General features: G+C 33.9%; 2 protein-coding genes across 2 annotated transcripts in view; one reads left to right on the forward strand and one right to left on the reverse strand.

The window, feature by feature from the left end:
• The window catches only part of LOC128221230 (uncharacterized), a 216,947-nt gene that overhangs the window by 77,353 nt on the left and 123,615 nt on the right, over nt 1-15,979 (forward strand). The gene's annotated exons all lie outside the window — the stretch shown is intronic.
• Nucleotides 900-15,979, reverse strand: part of LOC128221234 (mothers against decapentaplegic homolog 6-like) — a 29,823-nt gene continuing 14,743 nt past the window's right edge. The window contains exon 4 of the mRNA XM_052929762.1: nt 900-6,084. Coding sequence (XP_052785722.1) covers nt 5,474-6,084 — 611 coding nt within the window. The 3' untranslated portion in view covers nt 900-5,473. The remainder of the gene's footprint in view (nt 6,085-15,979) is intronic.

Here is a 15,979-nt window from a genome sequence, read left to right on the forward strand (position 1 = left end):
ATACTACGTAACGTACACATTACCATCGCATAAGCTCCTTTGGCCAGTAGAGCTAAAACTGGACCCTAAATGGCCCTGGGCCAATAAACGAATTAACAGGAAATTGGCCCCTACTGTGGAACTAGTCCAATAAGCAGGAGATGCACAGCTGGCCCTAATTTCTCGAATTTTCTTAAGTCCCTTATAACAGGATTAAGCTAATCTCACTATTTTTGTTGTTCTATAAAATGTGTTATATTTACTTCTCAAAGAATTTTAGAAATTATGTAGGAATAATCTGTATGATTGATTATCAGAATAAACCATATTTCTTTCATCAAAAGCCGTTTTCAGTATGTATTTTGGCTAATTGAAATAAGCGACTTAAGCCTGTTAAGCTTAAGAAGTTTCGAGAAATTGGGGCCAGGGGATTATCATGCCAAACATTCCTTAAACTAGGCCTCCAAAACAATAGCTTGCACTGCAGAGCAAACGCCTACACTGGTCGATGTTTAACAGTCAAAAGGGGGCGTTACTAAAAACAATTACTGGCAGAATTATGGGCCTCTAAATCCTTGTTATATTTACTGTGCGTATTATCTCTGGCAACAAGTGTACCAAGTTTCATTTGAATATCTTGCAACAGCTTTTGAGCGGCATGCTGGCGACAACAAGACAGCCATGACGACAACAAGACAGCCATGACGACAACAAGACAGGCATGACAACAACAAGACAGCCTTGACGACAATAGGACAGCCATGACGACAACAAGACCGCCATGACGACAACAAGACAGCCATGACGACAACAAGACAGCCATGACGACAACAAGACAGCCATGACAACAAAACAGCTATGCATATACTTTTCTTCATTACATTATAAAACTCACGAAAAAATAAAAAAACAACAAAATGTACATTCTCCATTTTTATTATCAACATTTTAATGTTTATCATAGTTTCACAAAATGAAATATAAAGTATTCACCAAAAAGGCTTTGGTGGTGCAATCAGGTTGATGATGATGATGATGATGATGATGATGATAATAATGATAATAAAGGTGATGACAGTGACGATGATGATCACAGCGACAACAGTGATAATAATGATGAATATAATGATGACCATGACAGCGCCATGATGATGCTGATGATGATGGTGATGATGATTATGACAGCGACATGATGATGGTGATAATGATTATGACAGCGACTTGATGATGATGATGATGATGATGATGATGATGATGATGATGATGATAAATGTAACAATCACCAAATTTTATCAAAAACAATGTTAAAATTTTAACACAAACTTTAAAGCTTGATCTTTAATTACCCATAGTTAAAATTTATCTGCTAAAAGGCACATTATAAAGAAACTTCATAAGGTAAATCAATAACTGTTTAACACTCGTGGATTAAAATCAATAGTTTAGGACATTAATTTTGTAATTATAACTATCTATAAAATCCACTTCAACATAGTATACTTGTAATTTCAAATAAACATTTAACAATATTCACAACCGCAACCTTTACATGTTATTAAGAAATTTGTTCAAGGGAGACCACTCATGAAGAACTGTTTATGAATGAATATGGAGTAACTTCCCTTTACCCACTTACGACAATATTTTAGAATTTAACATAAGGCACATGATAATTTTATTACATAATAATGAGATGTCAAAACTGAATATAATGATAGAAAAAAATAAGACATATATAAAAACAAGTTCCAAGATAATACAATTTTAATAAATAATTTCCTGCATTAAAAAATGTCATGTCGAGTAATATTGAGGTATTTTAACGTTCCTGTTTACAGCATCAACTCTTAGCTTGGCTGTATCTGGGGGGGTTTTCATGCTTTGTGAAGCGGGCCAGTGCCTTTAAAAATTGAGAAAGCAGCGAAAATAATGCCAACATTTTTTATTTTACCTTAGTATATTTCAAACTAAAAAAAGCCCTATTTTAAGGGACTAGACACCAAATGGTCCAAAAATCAGTAAATACAGTATTTCCTAAAACAAGATTAGAATTGTCAATACAAGCTGGTATGAGGCCGATAATACATCATTGATTTACATGCTTAAAATAATATTTTGTTGCTATCTCCGCTGAGTTTACCCGTTTAAAAATAGAGAATAATAGTTTCCCAGTTTATAGTGTGTAAATTTAGCATGTGAAAGTTGCGTGATTAGTACAGATACATAATTATAATGACGCTTTTTTAAAATTTACTGATATTTACGTGGTAGAAAACCTAAATAAATTTTGAATTTGAACACTAAGCAAAAACTGTGAAAGATGTGTAGTAGGTGATGTGATACATCAGTTGGAAAGATTGCACCCAATGATGTCAATTTTATATAAGTTTTTATGACACTTTTTTTCTATTCTTGAAATTGTATCATTTGGTGTCAAGTCCCTTTAAGAGTTGAAAAAAGAAAAGAAAACGGTTACTTTTTGGGGTCGCACATGGGTTTAAATTTCAGTCGAAAAGAAACACTGATAATATATTCACTTTCAGAGATTTTTTTCACCTTTGCAACAAAAAGCAATTCATAGCAATGTTATTTTCTCTTCAACCTCTTTTTTTGCTAACAGAAATTTAATTGCATTCTTGAATATATATTTTTTAACAAATAGTAAACATCTAAAACAGCAGATCTTAAAGAGGCTTCAAATGTTTATAAAAAAAATGAAATTTAAATATAATTTCAAAAGGTGAATAGAAGTATAAATCTTAAGAGATCAGAACAAGCCAACACATAATTATAAATGTTTCACAGTTATTTTAGACATATCTTGCCTTTAAAGCTGCACTCTCACAGATATACTGTTTTTAAAACATTTTTATTTTTTGTCTTGGAAAGAGCAAATTTTTGCGTAAATATCTGCAAACCAATGTCAAGAATGACAAAAAATTGCTGACAAAAGATCAGATCACAGATTTTCATATTTCCGTTTGAAAATTAATGCATAAAACATCGATTTATAAACTTAAATATGAAAATCTGTGATTTTATTTTTTGTCACCAGTCTTATATAACTAGTTTCCATGCATTTTCGCAAAAAATGTCTCGTTCTATATTCAAAAAATAAAAAAGTTGTCAAAACGTTCAATCTGTGAGAGGGCAGCTTTACCAGGGTAAAACTATGAAGATTATTTTTTCTCAACTGATGTTTGATTCAACATATTTTTAAACTAAATATATCATACCGGTGAATATAAAACATGTTGACATAAAAATTTATACAATTTAAAATACCTGCTACCTTGGCAACACAAAAAAGTTCAAATATTTAAATTTCAATAAAATGAATGCATGACCATACGCTTTTTCCTAAAATGATAGAATGCATGAGGATTCCATCAAACAAAATCAACAGTATGTACAATTAAAAATGGCTGAATAAAAAATATAATGGCACTTGTTAGACAATTTACAATAAACTGCATAATCTATTGCTATGTGTATACCATGTGATAAATTATGTCATAAATGCTGCATCAGAAGACATTATTTTGCCTCTAATGAAGACTTCATACAAAGTTAACTATACTATTTCTTTACCATATTACTTGAAACAAGGCCCAGTCTATGCCCCTTACAGAGCCCCACCTTCGGTCATTCAAAAGACATAGCCTTCCAACGGTCATTTAAAAGATATAGCCTTCCAACGGTCATTTAAAAGATATAGCCTTCCAACGGTCATTTAAAAGATATAGCCTTCCAACGGTCATTTAAAAGATATAGTCTTCCAACGGTCATTCAAAAGATATAGCCTTCCAACGGTCATTCAAAAGATATAGTCTTCCAACGGTCATTCAAAAGATATAGCCTTCCAACGGTCATTCAAAAGATATAGCCTTCCAACGGTCATTCAAAAGATATAGCCTTCCAACGGTCATTCAAAAGATATAGCTTTCCAACGGTCATTCAAAAGATATAGCCTTCCAACGGTCATTCAAAAGATATAGCCTTCCAACGGTCATTTAAAAGATATAGCCTTCCAACGGTCATTTAAAAGATATAGCTGTCCAACGAAGCATTTATGATGCAATTTATCACGTGTTTTATGCACACTGTATTGGAACATTTATTATGATAAATCTCGTTAACTCCTGAAAACATCCTTAATAAACCGTAAAAAAACAAACACTAAATAACCCTTTTTTATAAGCATGAATAGTTACAGGAAAACTCAAATCGTACACAATGACATTAGATGTAATATGTAATCATTTCCAAAACTTAATTTGTAACTGCTTATACAAATAAAAAAAAATAATATTTCGTGTTAACAATTTCCAAAATAGTGCATTCGCATATTTTATTACTTTTTTTTCTATCCAATATTGAAATAAAATTTTAAAAAAGTAAACTTGGACGATTTTTTTTTTTGGGGGGGGGGGGGGCTCTCTGAGCACCCGGTCCTTTTTAATCCCTAATTATAGAACAAAAAACAATACATAAAAAGTTAAAGCATCCCTTTAACAACGTTTTTCACTCTCTATTATAAGCCGGAGTTTATATTAACTTGTTCATGACATGTGCCTTAAATCAGGGCAAATACGGTAATGCTTCCCAACAAAACAAATCAAGGATCGCTGACAAGAATGAAATAACTGCTTCTGTAAACTTACGTAGTTAATGCAATATTACAGGGAACACATGCTACGGTCTATTACCAAATTTCTCTTTGACTATGATTTTTTCCTCAGTGGGTGGTGTATCAGTTCCCATGCATCTTCACATCAGAAATTGTCTTTGAAATCATGCAGTTTTCCCCCCAAAAAAATGAGAAAAAAAACACGCTTTTATTCCCAAAACTTATTTCCATGTAAAACAGATAGCAATGAAAACAGTCTCTTTCAAGGGGTAAGAGGTAAAAAGTTCTGAATGCCTCGAGATACCAGAAGAAAATAGAATGTTTTCGCTTTCACCCTTTGCAATGCTGATAAGCCCTTCTGGCATCAATGGATGAAAACTAATTTCAAATATCCAATACACAAATATGTTAATTTCCAATGCCTGGTGACTCCATATTATTTTAGAATAAATTGAAAAGGTTTAGTGTTCAGAAAAATATTTATTAATACTAAAATTATACCTAAAATAATTCAACAAAGAATTTTTTGGCTTTCAAAGGTTTTCAAATTAGGTCATTAACATCAGATTTCAGTTAAAATAAAGAGATTATAATACACAAACTTTATGCATAAATAATACATTTCAGGTTATTTATTAAAGAAGTCAGCAAGCTGTCGCCAAAGCAATTATTGTAACTTGTCGAGAAATTGGATAATGCAACCATGTGCTATTATTTATAAACAAAATATAATCATATCACTGGTCAACTAATTGCTTGATTGACGACTGGCAACCAGTCAATTATTGTACCTTTCAATCGACACTAAAAATTATATGGCGTCATCAGGCATTATTGATTTTTTTATACAATATAAGGTAAGTATCATCTACCCTCTGTGATATTCAACATAATTTCTAGCCAACAGGGACACGAGGTAACAAATTGTCTTGAATAATGTCGTCCCCAGCCTTTTGCGAAACTAACACGTATCGAGTTCGGATCATAGGGCCCGTCCAAAACTTTTGGATCACAAGTCTCGACGATCAAGTGTGCTCGAGTGTAGTCGAATATCTTTAACGAATATCCAGGCATAACTTTATGCACGTATAACGTTCTTGTCTTCGGGTTTTCAAGCGTCGGAGAATTTACAAAAATCGGAAACTGAGACCGATTATAAATCCAAACACCATCGCCTTCTTTACTGAGAACGACACCGAATCCGATTTTTTCTCGTGTCCGTCTGATGGAATCTGATTCTGGCTCACTCTGAAGTAAATCCAGACACAAACCATCAGCAAGAGGTAGAGATTGAAATATGTTGTAAGTTTTATCGAATACTGTTCGTAAGCGCCCAACTCGTTCCCGCAACTCCCAATATGCCACCGTACACCAGTGCGGTCCATGTGAACTTTGCCCCGTGTTGAGACTGGGGTCAACGCCGCTTGTCATGTTGCTATGGTGATGACCCTCATTGCTGTCTTCACTTGTGCTTCCTGAAATGAGAAGGGAACATTTTCAAGAAAGATATAAGCAAGCATCCTTGATATTATATTGTTAGTGATAGATACAGGATAGTTCACTGTAACCGAAAGATATAGGATAGTATATTGTAACCGATAGATACAGGATAGTATATTGTAACCTATATATACAGGATAGTATATTGTAACCAATAGATACAGGATAGTATATTGTAACCATAAGATAAAGGAAAGTATATTGTAACCAATAGATATAGCATAGTATATTGAAACTGATTGATACAGGATAGTAAACTGTAACCCATAGATACATGATAGTGTCCTGTAACCCATAGATACAGACATGAAAGTATACTGTAACCGATAGATACAGTCATGATAGTATACTGTTATCCTAAAATACATGATAGAACCCTGTTAACAATTCATACATAAAGTGTACTGCAACCTATCAATACTTGAAAGTACGCTGTAACCCTTTAAAAATCAGAGTTTACTTTTTATTACAATATAGGGCAAAAAAGTTATAAATATGCCCCAAATGCACCATTTTGGATAAAAAATTGCTAATACTTTCTTGCCCCTGCCCCCACCCCTACTCCACCCCCCTGTCAACACTTTAAAACCTAATAAATTTCAGATTTGAGGGCGTAAGTCAAGAGGTTTATGCCCTTGAGTTATGCCCCTTTTAACCCTTAAGCTGCTGATGGCGATTTTAAAGGCTTTGCAAACAGCTTGTAACCAGACCAGACGCCGAGTTCCAAGCTGTTTGCCACTCAGTCAATATATCCCCAAAGTTGATAAAAATTTTAGAATAAACCAGACGACATTTTTGAGCAGACGACAATTTACCCAGCATGCAAAGGGTTAATATCAAATCCTTGATCCACTTTTGCAAACTACGCCAAGTTAAACATTTTTCTTTAAGTCAAAAAGCCACCACAATCTGTAGCAATAATTCTGTAGCATCCTGTAGGAGACCAAGAGAACTTCTCTCAATTGAACAAAAAAAAGTTGTCCAACAAAATTCAGCCTTTCAGTCTATGAATGATTGATTTTAGTGCATAATGCTTTCTTCATAATGTTTAAGACCTTTTTTTTCGAATTAACATTCCTTTTAACACTTAACTGATATCTGAAGATCAAATGATAATTTTGTGTATCACATCTTAAATACCAGTGGATTATAGCATACTTCCCAAAGTAAACATGATCTTTTCCTAAACTTAAGTTTGTAACACAAAATGTTAACATAGTACAAAAAAGTCAAGTTCCACAAACTGATATTTCAAAGTTGACGCAACACCCCTCCAAATACTGGAATTGATATAAGGAATTAAGACATTATTGTTTTGAACTTAAATACAATAAATAGGATGTTGTAGAAAAACAAAGAGATTTAGAGAGAATCTTTGTGAGAAAGAAGTATAACTTCTCTACTCAGTTATTGTTACAGACTCAGAAATTTCTTGAAAAGGTGGATTCATGAGCTATTGAAGAAGCACTATAGGGAGTCAACTGAATGGTAAATGCAAAACACACAAGAAATTTGCTTTATTCAGAACACAGGCTCTCGAAATTGTGTAGGATTTTGGTAGAGATTGATAGAGTATTGGGGCGTGGCGACATACTTACTGACATGGGGGGGATACCAATTTGGGTGGGGGTGTAACCAAGTGTGGATGGTAGGTTTGGGGGAGGGGGGTAACAAGTGGGGGTGGGTGGCATAGCAAGATGGGGGGTGTGAGGTTTTATCAAGTGGGGTGGGGGTACCAAGTGAGGGTTGCTGGTTAATAATTGGGGTGGGGTTTGCCAAGTTGGGGTGGAGGTGTTGTTACGAAGTGGGTTGGGGTGGGGATACCAAATGGAGTGAGGTTACCAAGTGGGGGTTACCAAGTTGAGTGTGATTTTCCAAGAGAGGAAGGGTTGGGTTACAAAGTGGGGTAGGGGGTGGCAGTTTTCAATTGGGGTTGGGGGTCAAAGTAGGGGTGGGGGTATCCAATTGTGTGTGTGGGTTATCAAGTGGGTTGGGAGGGGTACCAAGTGGGGGGTTACCAAGTGGGGGGGGGGTCCAAGTGGGGTAAGGGTTTACTAAGTGGGGGATTACAAAGTGGGGTGGGGTGGGTGTGGGGTACCAATGGCGTTTAGGGTTACACCCTCACTTAATTATCCTAAAAGAATCAGCTTTACAAAGCCAATATTGAAAAGTTATAAATCATATATTAATTTACATTTATTCCAACAGTCTGAAATACAATTTAGGAATTTTTGTCACACAGATTTTCCCCCATATTTTAAGAATATAATAATATATAGTTTGTTCAAATAATTATGCTTCACCTTCAGCCATATATACTGACGCAAAATTAGTTTTTCTATAAAAACATTTTTCAATACTTAAAAACCACTCTGACCTATTTAAACGCATATCATATTTCATTTCTATATACCAAACGGCTCATAATTACTATGTGTACACATACCAAAAACTCCATAGCTTATCAAATTTTCCATTATGAAAATGGACATTTTAAATTGATATACACATTGATTTTAAAGGGACAAAATATCATTTGATGCTAAAAATAATAAAAATCATTTTAATGCTTATTTCATTGAACTTTTTTGCCTTTAATGATCAAAATAAAAACAAATAAAACATTTGATTTGTGTTCAGATAGAAATATTTTTAGCCTTTATAAATAGTATTTTTAATTAATAACAGTGTGTATTATATTATAAGGCCACAAATTTCCTTGTAAAAAATGCGCCCAAATATCAAAAGAATTATTTACACAAATAGTATGCTTTTTTATTATTAAAAATCATGAAAGTCAGATGAATTTAAACATAAAAATGCATTAAAATGAAAATCTTTTTTTTTTTGATAGTTCATGACTGTAATCTATACTGTGGGCCTTTAACACAACTATGACTCATAATTCAATGTCTTTACAATTTTTAACCATGTTTGCCATGGACACAATTGTGTTTAAAATAAATGTTTTTCATCAAAGATAGGAATGTTTCAACTGGTCTTCGGTTTTCAACACAGAAAACCACGACTTCGTCTTTATGTCGAAATTGCTATAATATGTACAAAGCTTATTGTCTGAAATTTGAAAAAAACATATGCATCTTCTTAATTAAAAATTGATCTGTCATAACCGAGGAACAAAGTTGTCATTTCAATTTTTACCATTTTTAATACAATTTGAAAGTCAAATTATATGTTAAAAGTAATTATATCAACATTATATATATATTTTTTTTTGGTTTCAAATAAAAATACCCTAACCAAACAGTTAAGACATGCTGATCTGAAAGTATAATTTTAATGACTGTACCATTTTTAGTACCTTTTTTGTCAACCTGATCAGATTGGACATTTTATAATTATCACCACCACGAATATTTAAACAAGTTCGAAGATTGGACATTTTAAAATAATTATCACCACGAATATTTAAACAAGTTCGAAGATTGGACATTTTAAAATAATTATCACCACGATTATTTAAACAAATTCAAACCTAACATGTGTCGGTGGTGTACTTCAAACACCGCAGACGATTTTTATGACAATTAATCAACTATGAATCAAATATTCACGATTAAGTCTGCCACCATCAGCCGAACCTCGAAAAATTCTCCCTGAAGGGCATTTCAATTACTCGATATGGCGACAATAACAGGGCAACAACGTGGCATACGAGACGGTGACCAATCATACCATCCCACTATGGAGTCACATCAAGAGTCCTTTCAGTCCCATTGCTGGGAATAAAGCAGCCAAGATGGCAACATGCTTCTAGACATAGCGTCATTTGGCTTTTCTAAGTAGCCAATGGTCTGATCATATTTGTCATAGTTGTTAAAGGTACAGTATGGGTGATAGACCATGTAGTTTGTTCAATTGAGGGAATTTAAAGTAGCCGAAATCTCAACAAATACCCTGACTTAACATCGATAAAAAATGGATTTCTAAGCAGTCAATGGTCTGATCATCTTTGTCATAGTTGTTAAAGGTACAGTTTATGTGATCGACCAATGGAGTCTGTTAAATTCAATTGAGGGAATCAAGCAGCCGAGATGGCATCTTTAACCCAGACTTAACATTGATGGCTTTTCTGAGCTGTCAATGGTCTGATTATCTCTTCCATAGTTGTTTAAAGTACAACCAACGACCAACAGACTGCATGATCAAGTCTGTTCAATTCAGGGAATTAAATAACTTAACATGTTAACATTATTGAACTTAAACTGTTTAAATTGCAACCCAAACTGATAGAATGTCCCTTTAAAGCAGATAATCCCAGTAATTGCTAGGAGGGGGAATAACATGATCAGCTGTCCAAATGGAATCCAGGGCCGTTAATTACTGTCCGTTTTAAAATAGATCATCCAATTTATTGCATGGGAAGGAGAGAGACATACTTACACCATCATACTCATATTCAGATTCACCAGTCCAAATGGCTACCTCACAATAGTCAAAAAGTCTATAAATGATTATAGTCGTATAACTTGATCGAAATCAGTCATGAATTTGGTCATATCTGCGTCTGAATATGTTGACAATGTTGTGTCTAAAAATGTTGACAGTGGAAAAATACCGATAAAAAAATCCCTAGTATATATATTATAAAAGTGACACATTTTATCCTGAAATCAAAAAGGCTCACAGACCCCCTTACCAAAATGGACGTGGCATTTGGCGTGGATTTTACCAACAGTTTGTCTCCACAGGGCGGGAATAATACCCAGGCTTGGCTAGACCAAAAAAAGTCCACGCTTTGGGGGGGAGGGGGCCTTGGTTACAATTGTCTGGTGCTAAGCCATTAAGAATTCCAACTTTCGTGGGTCTGCCTATAGGCACTCATCAGATACACACTCCCTGCATCAGATTTTGCGTTGCCAATGTATCAGCCAATGAGGTTGAATTGAAAGTCAGTTAGATGACCTGAAGTAATAATCTTAATCATTAAGAATTTACTTCCTGTCATCTAACTATAACAAAGGCAACCCCATATTAGATCATCCTTCCTTTATTCCAATAATTTTTTAAGCATATCCAACTGCAGAAATTATAATAATAATGTCATACAGTGGGATTCATTCAGGATCCAAGACTTAAGATTTATAAACATTATTCCATTAACAAAAGTTATTGCTAACTATCTCCATTACAATCAATCATGTCTGAGTTCAGTCAACAATATCAATCAAAGCAATAACACACTATCTCCTACCCATAATTCCTCCAAATTACATTAATATACCACTAAAGTTATTCTTAGCACAGTCAACAGAGATATCATGATTAAGTGCAACACTAAACTATCTACCTTTCAAAAATAACACCAGATACATCAATATAGTCCGTCCAGTCATTTCTTAACAGTAATATGGGTCGTAGAAAGCAAAATCGTCTTATCTACCTTAGAAGTGTCCCCTAAGATACATTTATCTTCCATTGAATCTACACACACACTCCAAGCAGCCAGAAATACTGGACAATGTCAGAATCTAGTCTCCAAGAACTAGCAAATATTATTAAGCCATCCTGGACTTGGCAACTCTGGACATTTTTAAGACGCCACTTTAGGGACAGTATTGAGGCAATAAGGCTAAGGGATTTTTTTTTTGGCTTGCTAGATTTGTATTCTTCCTGTCTTATAAACCCCCACCTTAATTTTGTTTTGGTGTGTGTGGGGGGGAGGGGGGGGGGGGAGGGGGGGGGGGAACTTGTGATAAAATGCAATACATTCCAAATGTACCATAATTTTGCTATATTGATAGAAAAGATTAATCTCCAGCAGTACCATTTATATAACAAGAGAGCCATCAGGAGAGAACAAATGCTCATCTGTTATTTTACATTAGAAAAAGGGGCATAACTCAAAAATTATTTAAGCAAGAGTAGTATGCCTTGTATAACCAATCAAGTGTATAATTGTCTCTGGCAAAATGTGTACCAAGATTAAGCTAAAAATTTTGAACGACTTATAAGTTATGGCCAAGGTTTAACAACACCAAGGCAATCACAATTAACCTGATCTGAAATAGGTTAGGTTTAGTCATTGCCTCGATGTTGTTCAACATTGACCATTACTCATAAAATGTTCAAGATTTTGGGCAAAAACATGGCCCCAAAACCTAATACTAGTTTGTCTGGCCTTACAAACGCCTCTTTGGGACAGTGTTCAATAGTTGGAGACCAAATGGCCCATAACTGTACAGATATAATCTTGTTGTAATGGTCACTGGCAGACAATGGTCTCTCTTAGAAATTGTAAAGACTGAAGGAAACATTCTGGGCTATTTCACTGATAAGATAAGATAGATTATTTTATAGATATATGAATAATTTAAAAAAATGTCCAAGCATGAGAAAAACAACATTCCTGTTATGATTATATTTTTTTAAAGAGTGTGCAAACTGATATTTAAGCCTTAGAATTATATCATTCATATATATGCTTCACCAAGCATTAAAAAAATACTTCACCATAGTGCCTTATTGACCAGAGAAATAATTGTCTTGTGGTCGAAATTAGCACAAGCCCTGATTTTTTTAGTCGGGATTTCGTTTATTATACATTTATAGCAAAGAATGTTAAAAAATTTCATTCCAAGCACCACTCATGTCCATATCATCATTTCTGACCATCGGTTGACCATGGAATGTTTAACCTCAGTAAATCATGGTCTTTATGGTCAACCATGGTCTTAACATTTACAATAGACACCAAGGCCAACCATGTTTTTTCTATATGTGGTTAACCATTCTAAACCATGGCCTAAACATTTACAAAAGGCACCAAGGCCAACAATGTTGTTGTTTTTTTTAAATGTGGTTAACCGTTTCCATCTATGGCCACAATTGTTTCCACCATGGTCAGACAATAGTAAGATGGCAGTTCCGCCATAGTCAACCATGGACAGTATATAGTTCAACATGGCTAGACAGAAAATTGTTAAAGATGACAGAGTATGGGTTGATCATTGTCAGACATGGTCAGCATTTTTCACAGATGGACAAGGCAAATTACACCATTCAGGAGTGCCAACTCATTGTTACATGCCCTATTTCTTTAACTGACACATGGCAGTGAATCAAAGTCATGGTAAGGCCTAAAAAAAAAATACATTTGGTTCGGGTTACCCGACCCTACCTACGGAATAGGCGCCGACCCTACCGTTTTTATAGTCAGTTTGAAAAAAAAATGAATTTTTTTTAATTATTTTTGGTTTTTAAATATGGAGTTTAAAACCTTAAATGCTTATACAGGAGATAACTTTAACACTATTCTCTCCAATGATGAAAATGACATTTTATATAAAGGAATGACGTCACCATAACGTCATAATTATGTACTTCCGTTGTGTGGAAAATTCTCAATAAAAAAAATGTTCTTATGATTGATAGACATGTTTTCACATGCTCAATACACTGTAAATCAAAACTATCATTATACCTCAAACTTTTACACCTTAAGTATCTATTCTTGCTTGATTTATCATTGAGAGTAGAGATTAAAGCATAAACCGCTGCCCTATAGTTGAAAGGTCATTTTGAAAGAACTGTCATGGCGGACGGTGCAATTTTTAGACTTTGTTTTTCAAGTGGAGTGATTTTTCTTAGGAATAACTTGACCCCCCTTTTTTATTGGCTTAAAAGGTAATTTAAAGCTTGTACTTTAAGAATATATGTGGTTATCATAGCCTGCATTCGATCGAAATGCCTTTAAGTGTTGTCTAAAAATTATAGTTTTACATTGAATTATATAGGGAATAACAATGGTGGTGTGTAACTTAAAGCCTAATAAAAAAATAAAAAAAGCCTACCTACCCTACCTATTTTTGAAAAGGATGTAACCCTTACCAAACAAAATTTTTTTTAGGCCTAAGATCATCTCAGACCATTGGCTGAACTTTCCATCTTTATAGGATTTGAAGCTGAATGATTTGAGATTTCAAAAACATGCTGAAAATGCTGGATCTACTTGATCTAAAAAATATATTTACATTTTATAGAGAAATTGTTTAGTAGTCGGTGACCTAAAGTGATAGTATTTCGGATTTCTTCGTCCAAAAATCCGAAAGTCATCACTGTGCACACATTGTCTTTTGTAATATTCCTTGAAAACAAAAACTTCAGACATTGTGCATAAATAATTGATTCATCTCTATTTCTAACTACAGCCAATTATCTTCAAAGCATAACAAACAACAGCCTTGTTATGACATTTTCCCTAAGCTATAAACCATGTCTTTTTTATATACATTCTCAATTTAATTCTACTTAGCTCTTCAACTTTGTGGCACCAGGAAAATGATATTAATCTTTGCCGAGACAGAGATTTCACTTCTTCTTGTTTCTAGTAAAAACTTCTGTCTGAATTTAATTCATTTCATTTTCTTCCATGTTGTTCCTCATTTTCCATTGGGTTCATTTAATGTCTTTAGACTCCAAGGCTGGATTTCTCTTTCCCTTGATTACTCTTCAATCAGGGAAACCACAAATAGTCTCCCCAGTTGAAAGGGAGGGACATTTTTATTTTTTGACTGGAGACAGAATTATTTCAAATCCAAGCCTTGTTCTTTTAGAGTTATTGTATCACTTAATTGCACTGTACAATTAGATGACTAATCAGACAATGAATATAATTTATCAGCCCAAAGATAATTTCCAGAGGAGTGGTATTTCATCATTTAATTTAAGGTGATTATATTCAAACCAGTTATCATAATAATTTGCTAATGAAGCTATAATTTCAAAATTAGGCAAAAAAATAATGTTTGTTTCCATGACCCTGTGGCAGAACTCAGCGTCTGATAAACTGTATTTGTTCTATGAGTTTCCACCACAATTGTAATTCCTCGCTCAACTGATCAACTGACCTACAGTACAAGGGCTGATACCCCGATAGAAGCGGACAGCTAGCTAGTCATACATTCAATGTTTTGATGGATATACGTAGTATATATATAATTTTTTATACGCCAAAAATCAGTGTAGGGAAATATGAAAGTTGGTCTACCACTAAGAGTGTACTGTTCTGTTTTTGAGACATGACCATGAGTTTGGCTAATGTTTTTGCGCAAGTTCCACCAAAATATGACAAAATCCCCATAACTGAAAAATGTTCTCCTCAAAAACAGATAAACAAAGCCAAAAAACAATTTGACACTGGAATCAACAATTCATTTATAAGTCGTAATAGAAATGTTGTTTGCTCTACCTACCTGACCAAATGCGCACTATTTGGAGACCGACTACCCTTAAGTTTTTTATGTGATAATACTGTCTGAAATGTGTCAGTTTTCAAGGCCTTAAATTCTTGTACTCCCCTTTAAATGCTATAGTTCATAAACTAGTAGCTAGCTCACAGCAATTCTAAAAAGTTGTCCTTTCTGGTATTTAAAGATTCAAAAGAGGAATGTGCACTTAAATCATAACAATAATAAATGGCACACAAGTACAGTGGATTTTTTGGAATTATTTTTACTGCCTGTGTCTTACAAATTGAGAAAAAAAGAGTAGACTTTGGGAAAAATACAAAATCAGGCCAAAATAGCTAATATAATGGTAAATATACATGTTCTAACTTTTTCACGCATACATTATGCTGTGAAAGAGTAAGTATTGTCAAGATTTTGTTTATATATAAGAAATTCATTGCTTTTTTTAGTCATTAAAGTAATCTACATTAATCAAATTGGGGAAAGAATTTTTTTGGGGAAAAATGGAAATGTTTTCGCATGCTTTAGAAGGCAGTAAATTACACCCAAAAAATCACTAAAGTGCATGTCAGATGTAACTGTTACATTAAAATTTCACATATTTGGAACATTTTGGTGATCCAAAATTTTCCCTTTTGTATTATATTTACAAAATTGA

Source organism: Mya arenaria, chromosome 16, assembly GCF_026914265.1.
Source record: "Mya arenaria isolate MELC-2E11 chromosome 16, ASM2691426v1".
Classification (NCBI taxonomy): Eukaryota; Metazoa; Mollusca; class Bivalvia; order Myida; family Myidae; genus Mya; species Mya arenaria.